Source organism: Dermatophagoides farinae, chromosome 1 (genome assembly GCF_024713945.1).
Source record: "Dermatophagoides farinae isolate YC_2012a chromosome 1, ASM2471394v1, whole genome shotgun sequence".
Classification (NCBI taxonomy): Eukaryota; Metazoa; Arthropoda; class Arachnida; order Sarcoptiformes; family Pyroglyphidae; genus Dermatophagoides; species Dermatophagoides farinae.
Window position 1 is genome coordinate 6,832,780 of NC_134677.1, and position 22,431 is coordinate 6,855,210.

The 22,431-nt window shown below is 28.6% G+C and overlaps 1 protein-coding gene across 2 annotated transcripts; it reads left to right on the forward strand.

Moving 5' to 3' along the window:
• The first annotated feature begins 184 nt into the window (after positions 1-184).
• On the forward strand, positions 185-22,425 carry Cals (calsyntenin 1). Of its 2 annotated transcripts, XM_047054300.2 has the most exons (12): positions 185-518; positions 633-1,373; positions 17,055-17,156; positions 17,237-17,420; positions 17,520-17,884; positions 17,983-18,174; positions 18,289-18,555; positions 18,628-19,240; positions 19,340-19,752; positions 19,822-20,169; positions 20,293-20,465; positions 20,583-22,425. In XM_047054300.2, exons 2-12 carry the CDS (start codon positions 1,226-1,228, stop codon positions 20,748-20,750), a joined length of 2,973 nt encoding a protein of 990 aa, XP_046910256.2. In that variant the 5' UTR covers positions 185-518; positions 633-1,225; the 3' UTR covers positions 20,751-22,425. The 2 variants fall into 2 exon arrangements, with proteins under 2 accessions (XP_046910256.2, XP_046910255.2); XM_047054299.2 differs by having other exon boundaries at positions 213-1,373.
• Positions 22,426-22,431: the final 6 nt, after the last annotated feature.

Genomic DNA, 22,431 nt, shown 5'->3' on the forward strand with positions numbered 1-22,431 from the left:
CAAATCAATGTGGCATCGATGGTTAAATTCGATTGATGTATAAAATAATATGAATGGGTGGGAATATGGGAGGAGTAACACACATACGAGCATCATATTTTTTTTTATCGGAATGAATGTTTTGTGTATATACCGAAAAAAAATGCGGGGGAGATGATTACATCAAGAAAAAGACATGGAAAACAGTGAGTGAGAGATGCCAGAGAAAAAAATTCCGCTGAAATTCGCTCTTTCGGTTCTATTTTTTCATTCATCACGATCTTCTATGGCCAACTTGTTCTTTTCGGAGATTGCGCTTGGCTTCAAAATTTCGGTTTTTCGGATTCATCGACCAAAACATACACACACACATAAACACAAAACACATGCATATAGCTTACATTCTCAAACCGATCCATTACCGATCCAATAAAATTCGGTTTCCATTCATTGTTTGTTTGCCTCTTCTTTGGATTGGTCCTAGGACCCGATAGATTGACTGTATGTTTTTGTGTCTGTGTAAGTGGTAAATGTAATAGGTATGTTATGATCTATTTAGATTTTAACTTAAACGATGGCTCATTGAGTATTCGTTTATGTGTTCGTTTGTATTCCTCTATAAAAAAAGTGTTTTATGCATTTATATTGGCTAGCTTGATAAATTGGAACCTTCTCGCCCGAAAAAATAAATCTACAAAATATTCATCACTTTTATCATCGGTTTTTCTTTTCACTGTTTCGATCGTGCCCACTATAGTGGCCATAATATTATTCCTATTTTATGTTTGTTTCACTCGTTTGTTCTTCACTTCATCGTTGTGTGTGTGTTGTGTGTGTGTATGTTTATGTGTGTGGTTAATCCCTTTTTTTAGAGAATCATCCGTTTTTATTTTTTATTTTTTTTTTTTTTTGGTGATGACTGATTCAACATTGTTCCATATGATAATCTATGATGATTAGAATAATCGCTCTTTTTTTCTAACTGACCGTTTTTTGATTGATACATGATTACTTTTTGTTTTACAACATTTTGTCTGAATATCAATATCATCAATTGACATCTTTTTTTTTTTTTTGATTTGGGGGATTCACGGGCTTTCAACATTTTCCGAATTTGTGAATAAGCCTGTGATTATCATTATTATTCATTATCATCATTTTTTTTTTTTTTTGAGAAGAGTCATAATTCATATACGTATATGTATTGGTAACATCAAATCAAGATAACAATAATAATCGATCCAAGATGAAATCATATCATCATATTCATCGTGATGATTATAGCCATCATCATCATCATCATCATCATGGTGGCAGAAATTGGCTAATGATAACTAAATGCCTTGCTATCATTTCACTTATCTTTGTGGAATCTTCGTTAGCCTTCAACAAGGGTAAGTGTTGTTGTTGTTAATTTTCTATCGGTTTCATTATTCTTTTATATAAAAAAAAAATAAACATTCGAATCAAATGAACACAAAATCATAAAATCTTTATCCCTTTTTTTGTTGTTATTATTGTTGATTACAGAAATTTTTTGAACATGAACATGAACATGACAATTTCTTCAACAATGGAATTTACCGTTAATGGAAATCCATTCTCTTTAAATCATTTCCATTTCGTTATTTGAACATATATGGCATGCTATTTTTTTTTTTTTTTTTTGCTTCCCCCATATAATATGATGAGCTTGTTTGAATTATTATTTCTTGTTAGCTTGATTATTATTATATTTGGTCTGCGGTTTTTTTTCCTTTCTTAACTCATATTTCATTGTTTCGATGGTAACCATTTTTTTCTTCATTTTTTTGGGCATTATAGTTTTTTTTTTACTATCACACAACGACAACAACAACATTTTTCAGACAATATCCATAGAGACCGGAAAAATGAATTGATCATCATCATATCATTTTGAATCGATTTGAAATGGAACGCAACCCACACACACGCACACACACACATATATAAATGGAAAAAAAACTTTTTTTTTCATTCAATTGATAATCAAATTTATCGATAAATAACAGATTTCGATGATGATGATGATCGGATACGATCAAAATCAAATTGATCGATTGAATCGATGATAAACGGTTCTGTTTTATTGTTGTTGTTAACCATTGAATTAAATGGAAAACATTTGAAATTCAAAAGATTAAAGATTCTTATTCCGTTTTTCTTTGCTTAATTCGTGGTTTTTTTTGTTGTTGTTGTCATTTTCATTTGTTTTTTTTTTTGCTTTTTCATCATCATCATCATCATCATCACTCAACAATGTCCTTTCGGTTATTTACGTTGCTTTTGCTGTTGTCGTTGTTACCATCTTCATTATCATTATTGTCGTCGTTGATTTATTCATTCATTATTAGAAACAACACTAAATAAAACCATAAAAATCATACACACATGTATGAATGAGAATAAAGAGAGAGAGAGAGAAAAAAAAAATTATTTTGGTACATCGAATTCATTCCTCATTCGTTGTCAAAGTCAGAGTTGAATGTCACTATAATAGAATTGTCATTCGTTTGAAAATTTGTTTAGTTGCCATTTTTATCTAGTTAATGTTAGAACATTATTTTTATGTGTTTAGCCAATGATTCGTCATGAAGTTTGTCGTTTTCACCTAAATCATTTGGTTGCAATGAATTTTTGTTTAGAATAAAATGACTATGAATGTGAAGTTAAGTGAAAATATTTCTACATTAGCTTAAAAATAAAACAAGAATTTCATTTCGTTTATTTTTTTTTTTGCTGTTTTTGCAGATGTGTTCGATTCTTTCATTAGTATAGATATGTTACATTTAATAATTCCAACCATGATGATGATGATGACGACGATTTTTTTTTTTTTTTGGAAAACAATATTTTCTGCTTGTTATTTGTTTGTTTTTCATTGTCAATGACTTCAAGGCAATACAAATATTATTGGAATTTTTTTTTTTTTTTTTTTGGTTAATCCATTAACATAAAAATAGACATTTCGCCGAATATATATGACCCATTAATGTGTTGAATTCAGGTGTTGAATTACGAAAACTGGAAAAAAAAACTTTTATCCCAAAATCTTTTCTTTTCTTGAAGAGAGGTGTGTGTGTATATATAAGTTGCTAATGAATTTCTTATTTGGTATATTTGGTTTTTTTTTGTTTTGATCCAACAAATTATATAATGACGTTTTTTTCTGTTGTTGACTTTTTTTCTGAATTTTTTTTTCTAGGCGTTGTGTTTGGATAAAAAGTGAATATATTTATACCAAAAAAAAAATGATAACTTGAGGCAGTTTTTTCTTCTTTTTTTTACTATTACATTTACGTTTACTAGCTTTGTATGTTTATAGTTTACCGTTGTGTGAGATACGGAATTCTCATTTTTTTCAATCAACGACTTTTATCGTTGTTTTTCTCTGTGTGTGTCTTGTGTTTGTATTGAAAGAATTGACGACCTATTGGCGATAATAACAATAATAATAATAAATCTTTCTATATCTTTTTTTTCTGATTGGAACGGCTGTGATTTTGTTGAAAATAAATTCTTTATATCCATATGTTATAAAAAAAACTTGGAAGAAGAATCGTTTTCCATATGTGTGTGTGTGTGTGTTTGTGTCAATTTTATTTCATGGGGCTCATATATATCATTATCGTCATATGATAGCTATATGTGTGTATTGTTATTGTTATTATAACTAACTATTTTTCAAACACAAAATATTGATTTTTGTTGTTTTTTTCAATTCAAAACAATTTTTTTCCCCCTACTATGTTTCGTATGGGTGTGTTTGTGACTTAGGAGCCTGAATTATATAATTGAATTAATTATATAAATTGAAAATCATTTGATCATACGGAAAAAAAAGCTTTCAAATATGATGATGTAGAGCACAAATGTTTCCACTGTATGTGTGTGTGTCAGTAGAAGGCCCTGTAGGTTTGATCGTAGAATCGATAAATATATATTAAACATAGATAAATAGTTATCTTGAATTATTTTTTTTTCTTTTTTGGATTGCTCCATTCAAACCATCGATGGTTATATTTGTTCTTTGTATTTCATTCATTCACTTTTCCTCTGTATTTGTGCCTGTGTTTGTATATTAACTATTCATGAAGATGATGAAAAAAAAAATTGCCTAGAATCTATAAGTTTCAAAATTAAAAAAAAAAATTTCTGTTGACGTAGTCATTGATTCTTCAAATAATTCCCATTTAGCTATGTGTATGAAAGAAAAAATTTTTTTTTCATTGAACAATAACACATTCTAATAATAAATTGTACACCTAAATTGATTTTGATTTCGGCTGATGGGTTCAGATTTCATTTCATTCATTCATTGTCTTTGTTGTTATTGTTGTTGTTGTTGTTGTTGTTTTTCATTATTTGAAATTATTTTTTTTTCTTTAGTTTTCGTTGTTTCATTCGGAATCATTCATTCGATTCTTATTTATTTATTTATTTTTTGTTTGTTTCGTTTCGTTTATTATTTACGATCCAAATGAATGAATGAAAAGAAACAAATGGCTTTCATATACTTATTTTTTTCCCTTAAGTTTTCAGTTTCAATGTTTTTTTTTTTTGATCCTCAATTTGGAAATCACATGTGTCTAATTTTTTTTCTCTATTCTTTTTTTTTGCATTGTTTATGGTGACAACATTGAATTATGAAACTGAATTGAATTGATAGTGATATGTATGAGGGTGAAGGGAAAAAACTTTTCAATAGATTTTGGTCCCTTTTCTAATATTTTCACATACACACAGCCTGACAATCATTACTTTTTTGAGATGTATAATGAATGTGAATGAATGAATGAATCGAAAAAAAAATAAAAGTTTTTTTTTCTTGTTCCAAAAGCTCAAATTTATATATATATATGTGTGTGTGTGTGTGTTCAAGTGTCAAGTGAATAAATGAAAAAAAAGTGATAAAAACTTGTGGCAAGAATTACAAGCTTTGACTTTTCATTTGGAAAAGAATTTTCTTTTTTCTTTTTTTTAAAAAAAAACTTCTCAATAGATATAAAGGTGGCCATTTTATTTCGATTTACACAGTGGTAAAAGAATGAAACAAAAAAAAAATTCAACTTTTAAATAGTTTTTTTTGTGTGTGTGTGTGTGTGTGTGTTGTGTGTGTGTGTGTGTGTGATTCTTTTCTATGTTTTCCATTTGATGGAATGCACTTACAATATCGATTGTATTAATATATCGTGTGTACACATGTTGCCCATTGCCCTATCATCATCATTTTCATCATCTTCTGGTAACTGGTAATCACAAACAATTACTTTCATTTTTGGAATTTAATTAAATGAAATGTTTTTCTAACAATTTAGCTTCTGTTTTAATTATACAGTGTATATATAACAATAATTTGATCATTTTAGTTATTTTTTTTTTCTTTCAAAATTTAAAATTTTTGTTAATATCATGAATAATATTATATTTGGAAAATTTGGAAACAAAAATAATTTCATCTGGAAATCGACCGAATATAATCAACTCGATTGATAAATTAATTAATTACCAGTTATGAATAATGCCGGACACCAGAATGTGCAGAATATTTGTACCAAAATTAGAAAAAAAAAATTCCTTATGTTTTTTTTTTATTAGAAAATGTTTAAAAACTTTTTTTTCGGTAATGTTCTTTTTTTGATGATTGTTAATCAAAAAAAAAACTTTTTTCTCCCTCCATTTTTTTTGATTATTATTCCCCTACATACACATTTGTGTCAAACGAATTGTCTAAACACTATTTTGGTTTGGTTAGTTCTTTTTTATCATATATTGGGCGTCATATTGGGTTTGGAACACACACACACATACACACAAGTTTTTCATTCATAGTTGGCAATCAAGTATTTAATCAAAATTTGTGTAGTTTGCGTTTGTTGTGGCTATAGAGGTTGGTTTTAATTTTTTTTTCTCTATGAATCTAGATACCTAAATGTTTTTTAGTCAAGAATAGTGGTAGTAGTAGTAGTAGGCTTTATTCAAAAAAAAAAACAAGAAGATATGGTTCAGGCTTATTGTTTGTCGTTTATTTTGTTTTATTTATTATCATTGTTATACAGGAAATGTTATAGCTGCTATTGTTGTTTGATGATGATGATTATGATAGTCATTTTTTTTGTTGCCCATAAAATCTTATGTCTTTTCATATATAAATATTCAAAATTGGATACAATCTTTATACATAAAAAACCATTTGATTATCATGATGATAATGGCTAAATCATTTTTTTTCTCTTTTGATTTGTTTTTTGCTGTTGTTTTTTTTCGTTGTCGTTCGGTTAGTATTTGTCTATTTATTCATTATTCTTTGTATATTCTAAATGTTGTATTTGTTCATATTGTGGCCCATTTCCTATGATGATTTCCTGAATTTTATGAATTTCTTTTCGTTTAAGATTGAATAGAGATATATAGCCACGAATAAATAAAGTGTGAACAAACACAAATAATAAACCACATTGTTTATTTTACTAGATTCTTAGTATTTATATTTATAATGGATCATGAATCAATCAATAATTTTTCCTTTGATGGCAAAGTCATATTGATGGTGCCAGATGCAAATCAATATAGATAATTATTGATAATTAAAACGGAGTTATTTATTTGATCATATTGGAAGTTTGTGAGGTCTTCCTCCATTTAATCCAGTCATTTATTTTGTTTATCACACAATTCCAGTTGCCATTGTCATGTGATATTATTATTATTATTATTATGAATCCAGGAGACAAATTTTGGAAAATGAATTGAATATAATACACACACACACGCACACAATTATCTTTTTCCAGTTCATATTTTTTTTCTCATTTGCGTCATTGTTTTTTTTCGGGTTAGAATTGCAGACAAAAAAAACAGAAAAAAAATTTATAATATGTTTGCGTAACAATAAAAAAATGTAAGAAAGTACGATGAATGAATTATTCTCTCTCTCTCTCTCTCTCTCTCTCTCTCTCTCTCTCTCTCTCTCTCTCTCTCTCATTTTGTTTTTGATTATTGTGATCATAATCATTGAATATGGAAGGAGAAAAAAAATAAATGAAAAAAAGAATCGGAGAAAAAAAAGACAAAAAAAGAATAAAAAAAACAATTGTGCTTCAGGATTAAGTGTATAATGATGCATATATACAACAAAAAAAAGTAAATAATCCTTGTATGGGTGTGTGTGTGTGTGTGTGTGTGTGTGTGTGTGGCATTCATTTCTTCATCACAATCATAATCACTCTGAAATTAAACAAAAAAAAGTGAATGAATGAATGAATGAATGGAAAATAATAATTAATTGGTAGATTAATATGATAACAGCAATATCATCAGTATCATCATCATCATCAAGCAAATATTATTTGTACTTTCTATCCCAAAGGTGTATGCAAGAATTTCAATAGCACCAGAATTCAACTTCAATCCAAATAGAATTTGTTTTCACATCAATAATTTGTTATTGTTGTTTTTTTTTTTTGCTATTGGCAAATAGCCTTATGATCATAATATCAGGCCTGTTGTTACATATATCTATAATAAAACAATCGATAATGAGGATAATATAATGATAAGATCAGATTATCATCTTGGTTGATTGTTGACGATCGAATGAATGAAGAATATGAAGAAGAAGAGGATACGAAAACTAACAAAAAAAAAAACGGAAAATTATCATCATTACAAGTTGTGTGTGTGTGTGTGTGTGTGTGTTGTTTCGATATACTACTTGTATTGATAGAGGAACCATTTTTCATCATATATATTAATAATAATGGATAATTAAATCGATAACAATTTCGTGACTTTTTACATGGCTTCAGATTTTATATGTGATCCTTATTACACAACATATGTTATGAATCGTTTTTTTATTGCTTTTTTTAAAAAAAATAATAATAATATTCCATTGCTATTTCATATAAACTTTAGAATATGTAACATCAACTCATCTGAAACCACCGCCACCCACGCACACACATACATACATCATTGACATCAATATATTGTGTTGAATTTGGCTTGAACATTATTATAGAATCCTTTTTTCTTTTTTCTCTTGAAAAAAAATTGTAACAGATACAATAGAACAAGATTCTGTATAGCAACAACAACAACAACAATAAGAATCGCAAAAGAATCAGACAATTTATTTTAGAAAAAAAAGAAAAGTCAAAGAATTATTATTCTCTCTCTCTCTCTCTCTCTCTCTCTCTATCTCTCGTTATTTTCCAGATAAATAGTTTCACATTTCATTGCAACAATTGATGCAATCATCACTACGATATCATCATTATCATCATCATCATTACTAAACACTTATCCTTATTATTAGTTTGTGAAAAAAAACGAATTATTAGTGTGAATTTTATCTGAATTCAATGGAATTTTAGTTAGTTAGCACATTTTTTGTTTTTTTTTTTTTTTTTGAAAGAAAAACCAAAAACACATTGGCCCATATGATTATTATATATTTATTTGGTTCAATGTTTTTGTGTTATATATGTTTGAATGATGGCAAATGAAAAATTAATTCCAATGAAAAAAAATAAAACAGCAAACTACATTATCAACAACAACAACAACATCAAATTCAATGATGATAATAATAATGAGAATATCATTGATTAACAGAAAAAAAAGAGCAATGACAACTTTGTAATTCAATTCCAAGTGTGTGTGTGTGTGTGTATGTGTATGAGTGTATTTGTTTGTTTGTTTGTTTGCAAAGAATCTCGATTGGAATTTTTTCACCATTCAATATGTTTTCAATAGAATAAATGAAGATTGGTATTTGAGAAATGCCGGACAATTTTTTTTTTGTTTTTGGTTCGAGTTCATCATCATCATCATCATCATCATCATCATCATCATCATCATAATCAATCTATTCTCTATAAAATGAATGGCGATGACTTTCGTACCAAAAAAAAAGTTGTTTTTATTATTGCTGTTGTTGTTGTTGTTGAAATGCAGCCGATTGGGATATTGTGTATGTGTGTGTGTGTGTGTGTATGTTCGGCAAAGATCCAATTAAAATTGAGAATAAGGCACATCCTTTTCTATCCATATTCGTTCTTCTTTTATTTTTCCTGTGATATGTCATATGTATGTGTTGTTAGAATGAGTAGTGTCTGGATAGCGTGTTGTATTGTCAAATAAACGAAAAAAAAAATATCTCATGGAATTGTTCCATTTTCACAATTTATACACATAATGATTACCACACACACACACACACACACACACATCAATTCTGGTACTTGGTTATTATATGGTCATGGTGTCTTTTTTTGGGCTCTCTCTCTCTCTCTTTGTGTGTATGTGTGTGTGTGTTCAATCTCATTACAATTAGATGACCTATTCACTATAATAGAAATACAATTTTCAATGAGAATAATGATGATGATGAAATTAAAACCAAAAAAAATAGATAGAAAAAAAACATACATACATACGGAATCAAAAAAAAAAAAAAATGAATGAATGAATGAAAAATTATTCTCAATGTGAAAGTCATAGGGCCATTACTATTGTCAATTCTTTTTCATTTCATTCTCGAAATTGCGTGTGTCTTTTTATTTTTCCACATTGATGATGATGGTTTCACTGAATCATAATAACAATACACATATCATATTTCTATATTCTATTGTATTCGATATTCTTGTCGGTTAGTTTAGTTTTTTTGTTTTCTTGTTATCATCATCGTCATCATCTTGAAAACAAATAAATTCGTTTGGCCTCTTTTAATGGCTATATACACGCATACACACACACACACACATACAAATATTATTGATGTTGATTATTTAAATCATATATATGTGTTGAAAAAAAAATAGAATAAGATAGGATGCCATACAATATTGTACTAATATTTATTTGAATTTTAGAATAATAGAATCCATAATGAATGAAATGCTGTCTCACTGTCAGCCATCATTATCATCAAATGATGGAAACCAAATTTTGAAAACCAAATGAACAACAACAACAAAAAAAAGAAATGTGACTTTAAATAATAAGAATAAAAATAAAAGTCTATTAGAAACGCGGTTTCTTTTTGTTCACCCCTATTTTCATTTACATTTCGAATACCAAATTCCGTTATCTACATATGTATTGCTGCTGCATTCGTCATTTTTAATAATCAAGACAAAAAAAACAGCACATAATAACCAAAATGAGAGATAGAAAAATCAACTTAAATTGCACTTTAACAATGATGATTATGATAATAATGACGGTGATGTTGTTGATGATGATGATGATGTTGATGTCGCTATTTTTTTTTTATTATCATCATGCATTTAATTCGATTAATTTTGATCATCATCATCATCACAATATTCCACTCTATTGGTTTTGATGTTGAATTTTTATTTTTATTATTACCATCATTATTATTATGATTACATTTGACCTCATCATCATTGTTGTGTTACAGAGTTCATTTTGATAATAATAATAATAATTTTTTATTATTATTTATAGTTGATGATTACGATGATGATGATCCTTATGGTATGAACTGACTGAATTCTTTCGTTTAAAAATAATCTCATTGTTACTTTCAATCTTTTTTTTTCTGTAGAAATTCTGCTTGATTTTCAACAAACAACAAAATCATCTTATTTTCTCTATATTTTTTCATTCATTTATTCTTTCTTTACAATGATTATGATCCTATTAGAATTTGATATATATCGATGACTTGATCATCGACACACACACACACACACACACACACACACTATCAATTCTGATAATCTGTAATAACAATAACATTCGGGCAATTCTAACTTTTTTTCTGGTAGGGGGGCTCCTGATTGAACACACACATACACATAACAGTGTGTATATATATAGTGTTTCATAATATTTTTCGTTATGATATATGACAATGATGTGTGGTTATTGTAATATATTGACATCCTTTATATAATAATAATTGAAGAATCGTATCGTTCCTTCTTTTTACAATTTTTTTTTTTGATTCGATCAAGAAGATCTATCTATTCCTCAAATATCACGGTGTTCAATTAAATAAAAAAAAATACATGAAACAGACCCATAATACAATGACAAAAAAAAAAAAAAAATATTGATGATTAAACATCAAGGACAATATAAGAATGAATGATGCCGTTACTTGCGTGTTTTATATTTTCATTGTCGATTTTTTTTCTCTTCGGTGGCCATGGTTAAAATGAATAAATTGATTATGAACGAAAGAAAGAAAATCCATTATGTGTATTGTAATGATGATGATGATAATAATAATGCCATAGCCGAAAGCCGTTGTCACTGACAATTTTTTTTTTTTTTTTTGGTTGGACAAAATGTTCCGAGCAATGAACAATAATAATAATAATAAAATGAACGTTCACATGCGCTTCATAATAAACCTTCAGACAAACAAATAGGGAAAAATAACCACCACTATAGCCATATATAATGTATACAAAAAAAAGAAGAATATTCTAGTTCTGAATAAAATTCAAACAAGCATTTTGGTTGAAGAAATGGAATACAAAAATTCCTATATATATTATGTACATCAAACATTCTTGTGTGTGTGTGTGTGTGTGTGTGTTGTTGTTGTTGTTGTTTACTTGGTCGGTGGTTAGATGTTTGTTTGGTCTATGGTGAATTTTGTCTTTTTTTCTTTTTCTTTTTTTTTGCTTTCTTATTTGGGTTAGAAAAAAAAACTACGTAAAGATCACCTCTTTTTGCTAAACACATTATGTATTATGTAACGGAGCGAGAGGAAAAAATCTACTGAAATACTGAATGAAGCCACAAACCTGTTTTTCATGGATTTGTATATGATGATGATGATGATGATGATGGAATTGAATGTAAATGTTGAGAGGTGGAATGGAAAAAAATTCTTGGAACCTTTCAAAGTGAAAAAAAATGACGACGACGAACAAACATTTAAATACAAACAAACAAACAAAAAAAAAATTGAGAAAATAGGCAACAGCCGTAGCAAAAACAGCATCAGCAGCAGCAGCAAAAACAAAACTTCAATTCTAATTTCACTTTTCAAGATGAATATTGAGAAAAAAAAATTATTAGAATTAACTTTACTCAATGTCAACTTTCCCTCATTGCATTTTTTTTTACAAATTACCCGTATCCGATATTTTATTTGTTGTTTACGGTGCATATTATGACAACCAAAATGAAAATCAAAAAAAAAAAAAAAATTTCATCCAGAATAGTAGTAAAAAAAAATCACATATTCCTATTTTAATGTTGACTAAATAAATTATAAAATTTTCAATTTAAATTTGAAATGTATGACATATATACACATACATACACACTTTGCTTATTCATTCATATTATAAGGTAAATTGGTAACATCAATGAGAAAAAAAAAAGAATTCTGTTTAGCATTTCCCAATCGGCAATTCAATTGCCCGCAAATATAGATGTATACGGTAAAGAAAAACGTAAATCACTTTTTTTGGGGCAAACTTCATTCGGGAATGAAATGAATAAATAAATAAATAAATAAATAAATAAAATGACTAAACTTCAATGTTGGACAGATTTTTTTTTTATTCTTCTGGAACCTCATCATCATGAGATCGGAATAAATACTGCTCAAACAAATATTATACGAATATATAAAATTGCTGAGATTCATCGATTTTATTTTTTTCGCTCTCTCTCTCTCACGCACATGAGAATCACGCAAAGCTTTTTGGACTATTCTCAAGAATCTTGAAACTAAATTTTATTTACAGTTCAAAATATAGTGAGTATCAGTATAGTGAGTATTTAGTTTAGTTTAGTTTTTTTTATTCATATATAACATATGCGGTATAATCATCATCATCATCATCATCATTTATTGATGATCAAATTTGTTGTTTTTTGTTGTTGTTGTTGTTGTTCATCAATGAACATTTATTTAATCATTATAAATTCATTCATATGTTATCTTATTTAGTTGATAGCAAATACTTCCGCATGTATACACATCGACAAACATCTCAATCAAATTCTTTCATTTGTTTGTTTGTTTGTTTGTTTCACGAACATGGACCGGAAAAAATTAGAAATTTTCTTGTTGATGTTGTTGTTGTTGTTTTTTTTGTTGTTGTTGTTGTTCTATTCTTTTCCTTGGCGACCACCAATATCAATAATGCCTTTCATCACTAATGTTTCTCTCCTGTGTTTGTGTGTTCAATACTTTCCATTAAATTTAATTCATTATCATTTTTAGTAATATAATTGTGTGTGTGTGTGTATGTGTGTACATAGCCATATGTTTTTCTATACTATTGATGAAGTGAAAATTAGTAAATATTGGATAGTGTTTTTTTGGGTGTGATGAATATAGTCTCAGAATATAAAAAAAACTCTTACTCTTTGCTATAATAAGATTTATATTATCTTTAACTTTATAGTTAGAATTTAGAAGATTAATAGATATATTAGATGGTTGAATAAAATAGCAAAGTTAAAGTCTGTTGTTAAAGACAACAACAACAACAACAAACAAACAAACATTGGAAAATTCAAGAAACACAGCAAAAAAAGAAAAACTCTCAATCACCATGTATATATTCTCTATGGTACTAAATATATTCTCAATGCAATTCTGTTCATTGCTACTTTTGCACAATCTACAATTAATCGATTTTTTAACAATACAGAAGAAAAAGAGTGATGAAAATGCTGGTAGGAAAAAAAAGACTTATGCTTTTGACCTTTGGAGAGAAAAAAAACCGTTTTCTAATAGAAACTTATCTTCAACAACATTCAATAAAAAATGGTTAAACAATGGGCTTAAGAAAACAAATTTTAGTTTCTAGCCATGATGATGATGATGATGAGCTTATGATTATGTTGCCGTGTTTTTTTTTATTTTTAGGAAACCCATACATAAATACATATATGGACATATTGATCACTAATAGTAATAATCTTGAGATTGAAGTTTTTGACTTGAGTCGATTCGAATCAAGTCAGAGGCCATAAAAGTTCATTTTCATTAGTATATTGTTATTGTTATCATGAAAAATTAAAATACCAAACACACCAACACGCATACCTATACAAACACACCAGATTGCTATAAATTATGATGAATGATCATAATGTGGATAATAAGAATGAAGAAAATTAAAAGTTAAATGAAAGAATGTTACAATATCAGATGCCCATATTATATTCATATACGGCTGGTTCAAGAATCTAAATTTACAAAAAAAGAAGAAGAAGAAGAAGCAGGTAAATAAGTAAAATTCTTGATTATAAATAACTGATTATTAAATTATCAATTTTGCTTTGTGTGTTCTGGTCTTTTTCATTTTCAATGTTTTTTTCAATTTTTTTTATTTATTGGACAATTTATTTTCATCATCGATTTTTTTGTGGTTTCGATGGTAATCCATTTATGATATATAGTCATATTCCTTGTGAATCGGTATAATTAAAATAAAATGTGATATTGCCAACAACCATAACCATGGAGTTTAGATTTTTTTTCCTCTCAAAAACATTCATCCGAAATCATCATTAAATTACATCAGTATTTTTCCAATAATAATATGATGATAATGACGGGAAAAACTTTTCTATCAATTCAATAAAATTACTTCAAGAATCACTAAAATATGATCCAAAAAAAACCCGGGGAAATAAATCGATGCCTATCCTCATTGACTGCAATCGAATCCATTTTAGATTCTCTGTACTCTCACATTTAAAGCATGTCTATCTGGTTTCTATGACAATTCAAATGTGAATTCATTTCAATCGGATTCAATTCAATTTAATTTCAAGCCAAGTAATAATAGTAACAACAACAACAACACAACAAGGACAATATTGTCCATTTATAACTAGAATGATCAATTCTGGTTTGCTGATTACCACCAGATTTCTATAGTAGAGGAGAGAATTACTGTCCAGAATTTTATTTAATATGAATTGTATTCATTGAATTATTTGTTCTTTTACCAGTCGTTGTTGTTGTTGTTGGTGGTGGTGGTGGTGGGAAAAACGCTCATGTTATATAATATAACACAAAATAACCGGATTTCATTTGTAAGATGCAAAATAGCGATTTCTTATTTGTATATTTCTTAGAATCGGCATTACTATCTTAATAATAATGTATATGTGTAGATGTGTTCGGTACAATTTATTTCATTCAATTCATGCAATATGATTTGATCACTATATTGTTGTGAACATTTCTTTCAATTAAACCGATCCTCTGACATTTAAACCAATGATGTTGTTTTGTTAATTGATTCAAATTTATGATCCAAGAATATATACCGATGATAAATCCCTATGTTGAATGAATAATTTTTGCCTTTTTCTTTCTATATTTTTATCACATAATATTCAATTAACATTGTTTGTTAATATTTGTGACAAACTTTTTTTTCTGCCAACCTCATCAACCGATAAATGTAAACGAAGAAGTTTTTTTTCACTTGAAATTCATTTTTCAGTAGGATCTAAATCTCGTTAAAACAATGTGGAAAAAAATTCCGTTTGTTTTAATTTTCATATTTAAATGACATGCATATATTCGCATAATGAAATGAACTGAAATGAATTCCATATATAACAATAATTTCAACGAATTTCAGAATATTTTTTTGGCCATTTTTTCTGTTGATATACGTTGAAGTGTATACGTCAAGTGGATTGTGGAATCAAATCATCATCAAGCTTTGGTTACAATATTCGATAAAAAAAAAATTTTTAAAAAGTAAAAAAAATTATTATGGCCAATACAAATTATTATTCAAAATTCACCTTATGGGCAATTTCATTATGTATTTACTGTATCATAAAAAAAACTATCCAGAATATTCTTGACTTTTCCGATGATGATGACGGTATATGTATGTATGGTGAAGAGCAGTTCAACAACAATTTCTTTCCATCTTCATTGAGCCACATAAATAAAAGCTTTTCGAAAAAAAAAGAAATCATATGAAAAAGTAATCACATCATCATGCAAACTCTGTCGAACGAAAACAAAAATTGCTGAATCATCTATCTATAATTTGTTTCAGGAGAAACGTTTTCTTTTATCCTAAACAATCTATCTTTTTTTTCCGAAACATATAGTCAATATATATGGTTATGTAGTGTATATTATTATTGTCGGCAATCGTTGTCACATGTCAACAAGGCGCGTGCAATAATTTTGAAAATTTTTCTCTTTATTTTTCGTGTTGTTGAATTTTTGATTCATGTTTATCGTGATTCAAGAATTTTTTTTTTCTTCGTTTCTCTATTTGTGAAATCCAAAACAAAAATTCAATCATGATGTATAAATAAATATTTTATCTTCCAAATCATTTTACGCAAAACATTTCGGCAAATCTTTGCTATTTCCGTTTTCCTTTTTTTTAAATTTCTTTTTCACAACCAATTCTAGATTAATAGGAATAATAATAATATCCCACTCAATTTTAAATTTTTTTCATTCTTTTGAAATTGTTTATAACATTTTGTTTTGTTTGAAAATTGTGTTTTGAGAATTCTATTCTTGAAAAGTTTTAAAATTCAAAAATAAACTTGTTTTCATTGTTTTCATTGTTCTCTGAGAAGATTCCTGTTTTTTTTATTATTATTGTCATTCTTGTTGATTAAATAAATAAATAAATAGAGGCCAAAAAGAAAAAATAAAATCCACACATAGAAGCTAGAAACTTGGTAACGATAGATTCTGTACTTGATGAATACGGTTGGTAGTTGTTATTCTCGATTTTTTTTTCTGAAAAAATGATGGTTGATTTTATTTGATGTTCACCATCAGCAAACAAGATTTTTGTTTGTGTGCAGGAAAAGGAAAAAAAAATCTTGTAAATTTATGTTCTCTCTATATCTCTTTTTTTTCATTTCACACTTTTCAAATTTTCTAGAACCTGTCCCATAATTTTATTCATTAGATTTTGAAATTGAATAAAAATTTCAATTTCATTTCAATCTACTCTTGTTACATTTGTATCCACTTAATTGTTACCGTTTTTTTTCGCATTTTTTTCTCGTTTATTTTTTTTCAAATTGATTAGTTCCAAGATTTGATCTCACCAAACCTGAAGATGGTTTTCATGCTATCGTAAAGGAAAACGATCGAACGGTAATCATCTCACCAAGGATCAAGGTTGTAGACGGTTAGTAAAAATTGCATTTTTTTTTCTAGTCACTATATAAATGATTTAATAAAATTGAAATTTTATTTACATTTTCTTAGCTGAATTATGTAATATTGAAATTGTGAACAAACATCACAATGACATACCGTTCGAGGTACAGATTACCGACCAGCTTAATGGTGAAGCTATCATCACCGCTAAGCGCGATCTTAACTGTGAGAAAAAACGTTCTTATCATTTTACAATGAGAGCTGTATCGTGTACTGGACAATATTCGGCCAAGTAAATATTAATCAATTTATGACAAAAATTTTATTAAATTTTTTGTTTTCATCGACATCACATCGAATTAAATTATTTTTTTTTTCATTTTTTTTCTAGCACTACTGTACACGTTACTGTTGAAGATGTCAACGAATTTGCTCCGGTATTTCGACAAGATTCTTATGTTGTTACTGTGAATGAAGGCCGCATCATTGATCCAATAATACAAGTGGAAGCGATCGATCATGATTGTAGTCTAAAATATAGCGAAATTTGCAAATATGAAATTATTGGCGGTGACAAGCTAAACACTCCATTCTCTATTGATTCCAATGGAAATATCAAAAATACTAGAGCATTGTATTATAAAGAATCACATAATCACATTCTTGAGATTGTTGCTTATGATTGTGGAATGAAGCGATCTAAACCTGCCATTGTTAACATTAAAATTAACAAAGTATGCACATTGGGCTGGAAAGGTAAGTAAAATGTCATCAATCAAATATGCCAAAAAACGGAAAACTCACCATTATTAATATTATTATTAATTTTTTTTCGGGTTTGGGCATTTGTTTAGGTATACCTGAACGAATGGAATACATACCAGGATCTGGTTCAAGAGTTTTGGTTCCGGACGCTGAATTACAGTTGTGTGATTTTCCCTGCGAAACTGAAAATGTCACTGTTCGTATGTCGTTGGCAACCCATCATATTGGTAAAGGTTGTGATCGAGACACTTATTCGGTTGAATCTCAACGAAAGCTTTGCGGTAAGTTTCATTATCATTCTCATTAAATAAATGCAGACATTGTTCGTGATTGCATATAAATGTGATCAATTTCAATTACTTGATTAAAAAAAAAATTTTTCTTGCTATAAACAGGAGCCAATGTAGAAAGCATCGATCTACTTCCATCACCAACAACCGGATCAGAATGGATACGTGATTTGCCTACTGACGAAGGTCGAGAAAGTGACCAAATTTATGAATTCGATGGCACTAACAACGCTGTCATTGTTCCCGAGAATGTTTTCGATCACAATTTGACAAGCAAATTTACCATTTCATTTTGGATGAAACACGAACCTCCACTAGATCAATCCAATAAACACATCAAAGAGCACATCATTTGTAATGCAGATGATCATAGTAAGTGTTTATGAGATCCATAAAATTATCTAGATCAAAATCTCATCTTTTTTCATTATGTTCATTTTGCAGAAAAGAATCGTCATCATTATTCTTTGTTTGTTCGCAACTGTCGTTTGATATTATTGCTTCGTAGAGAATACAATGAAGAGAAACACACTGTTTTCAAACCTGCTGAATATCGATGGAAGTTGGCACAAGTTTGTGACAATGAATGGCATCATTTTGCAGTCAGTATGGATTTTCCGGACGCAACACTTTTTGTCGATGGCATACGATTCCATAATACTTCATCCAATCCAGAAATTGTCGACGATTGGCCACTTCATGCTGTGAAAGATGTAAAGACAACATTTAGTGTTGGTGCCTGTTGGGAGGGTAAAAAATCGAAAATGAATTTCTACTTCAGAGGATTTCTTGCCGGATTAACATTACTACGAGGACAAACAGACAATCCAGACATTTTTAAATGTCTTCATCATTGCAAAGAAGGCTTACGACAACCAAGTTCGGATTCAATTGATTCTGGTATTGATATTCTTTCAAGCGGCGATTCTACTTCTATTATGGTTACGGGCAAAGAATCAATTGATGTTGAAGATGTTGTTTCGCAAATCTCCTACATTAATTCAAGAGAATATCCTACTCCTGGTCGACGTAGCTTGAAGCTATCCACCTGGGTGACGTATGTGATTTTTTTTTTATTTATTCATTTTATTTTTTTCCACTGTGATAGGAAAATAACTCTTTATTTGCTATATCTGTGTTTGTATATGATTTATAGATGTTCTAATGGTAAAAAATTGAAAGTTCCACAAGTTGACACATACGTCATGGTCATGCCTGCCGATCCACCCACCATTCTGATTAATGGAACACCTAATTTGGCTCGCGAATATGAATCATTCATGCAAGGCATTGAATTATTTTCATCTGTTTCCATCTATATCAACCAGGAAAACGAAAATGATAATAATGAATCGGATAATGATATTGAAGACAATAATGATGAGGATGAAATGAATAATGTTCCGCCTAGTATAGCTAAACTTATTGGTGAACATAAATTGGACAGTTGTAGTATTAAAGTCTATCCACCATTGAATCCGGATCATGAATATTTTAGACTTCCTAATCAAATGATGCAACATCTTAGCATTCGCTATAAAGAAGCAAAAGATGGAATAATTATCTATGGTAATTCTATTGTTTTTAATTAATGCTTACTCATCAAAATTTTCATTCTTTTTTTTTCTTATGGTTTAGGCGCCGATTCCGTTCACAATTACAACCAAATAATTAGACAACTGATTTATTTCAATCGAAAACCGGCTTATTATTTGAATCGAGCATTTAAACTAACATGTTCAGAATTGAATAGACGTTTTAGCAGTAATGATTATATACAAACATTGACTGTCATACATCCGAAAATTGAACCAATTGAATCTAGACCACAAGCAAGTGGTATTGGCGTACAAAAATTTGTGGCTCATTCTCAAACAAGCGAACATAAGGTCGAATTAAAGGAACCACTTATCAAAAGTACTGCTCGTTTTTTCGATAACAGCATCACAGTCGATCCTAATGATAGTTTTGTCCGAGCTACACCAAGTATGTTACTTATAAATTACCTATTCTTTATCTATTAGATACAGTTCAAATTTAAAGGCCATACTATAACCGTTTTCGGTTTTGATATTTATTCATTTCTTTTTTTATTAAAATATTGTTCAGGTCACGCAGTTACCATCATAATTGTAGTTTGCGTAGGATTTCTTGTTTTTATGATCGTTTTGGGCGTTATACGGATTCGATCGGCCCATCATCGTAATAATGATTCTACAACGGAAGATCAAGAAATGGCATGGGACGATAACTCTCTGAATATTACCGTTAATCCTCTTGATGTATGTATATAAATTTTTTTCCCGATCATTTTATTTTATAGTTATAGTCGATTTATTGAGAAACTGAAATCATCATTTTTATTTATAATTTGAATTTAACATTTTTTTTCCATATAGCAAATTGAACAAGAACATGAGAATCCACAATTGAACGATGATGATGATGATAGTGATAGTTCAGATGATGCAAGCAGTTATCGTGAAGATTGTGAAACCAGTGAAGAAGAAGTGGACAAAACCAACAAAGGTCGTTCGGAATTGGAATGGGATGATGCCAATTTTTGAATTTAAAATTTTTGAAAAAAAAACCATCGAGCATAAAAACACATCAAGTCAGCCTCCACATTAAACAAAACATTATTATTTCACTCTCTCAATGATTTTTTTTGCCCTCACTTTTATTTGTTGAATGCAAAATTATTTTCTTGTGAATCTCGTTTCATTTTCCGTTATTTATCATTTTTTTTATTTCCTTTCTTTTGTGTTTTCTCTTTGGATTGATTGTCTGATTGATCAATTTCATCTCTTTTTTCCTTGTATTCTCATTACACTTTTATCTTATTTGTAAATATCACAAAATATTTGATAAATTTGACAGCTTCTATGGGGGGGGCTAAACCTCTACAATTTGAAAAGTTTGAGCAAAAAAAAAGAAAAAAAAATTTAACCACAACCATCATCATAATGACCACCACCTTATCTTGATTAAGCCATTTATTGTATTTTTTTAAGAAAAATAAGAAAAAAAAAGATAGAAGAATTTACTGCTACAATATTCTTTTTTTATTTAGTTATTTTTGGAAATCCAATTTTTTTCTCCATTATCAAACTCAGTAAAAAAAAAAAAAAAATTCAGAACAAACAAAAAACTCCCATTTCGATAGAATATAGCATAGTAAATAGTGTAGAATGTTCAATTTTTTTTTTCTATCCCCACACTATCTACGTTCGTTCTTCTTTGTGCCATATTATCATTAGATAATGATGAAATTGTATTTGTCGATCTAGTTCAATTACCATCATTGACATTCACACAAACACACACACACACAGACAGACACACCCATTCACAGCACCACCAGCGGCCATGTTTTCTCGTTAGGTATTTTTTTTTTGTTTTCTTTCGTCTAGTTACTCTTTCACTATCTTTTTCTCTTGTTTTCAAAATATGTTCATTCGTTATCGTCTATTCATTTCCTTTTTTTCTTGTTTTACACCTGTCTTATTCACACTTCCTGTTTGAACGCATACACACACACACACACACACACATCTTTACACATGTTATGCAAGCCAATGCTTTATTGATAAAATCCTATTGATTGATTTTGATCTTGATCAAAATATGTGTTTATGAGTGTGTGTTAATCGATTATTTTCAATGTTCTCTTTCTCTCTCTCTTCTCGCTATCTATTGCTATTGCTCTATCCATTTAAAAAAAATGAATGGAATTTTCGAACCTATTATATATCGTGCGATTAATTACTGCTTTAAATCTGTCACATATCTGATCATTTTTTTTTGTCATACTTGTCTTTTCTTTTCGTTAATTTCGTAAAATTTATTCACTAACCGGAAATATAGGTTCGAAGATTTTAGTTTCACACACACACACACACACACATACCCATTTATATACAAATGATGATTGTTTTCTTTTTGTTTTCAAATTTAACAACAAGATATCACAACTGAAAAATTTTCAAAAAAAAAAAATTATTTGTTCAACATTGACAATGACACACACACATCTATTTGCAGACAGAACATAAAAAACACAAATTATTAACACACACACGCACACACACACACACACAACAAAAAATGATACTGACACACAGACAATTATTATCAGAAATAAATAATAATAAAACAGGTCACCATCATTCCATTTCACATTATTGATAATTTATTATGATTATTTTGAAAATAAAATAAAAATTTTAATTTTGACAAAAATTTCAT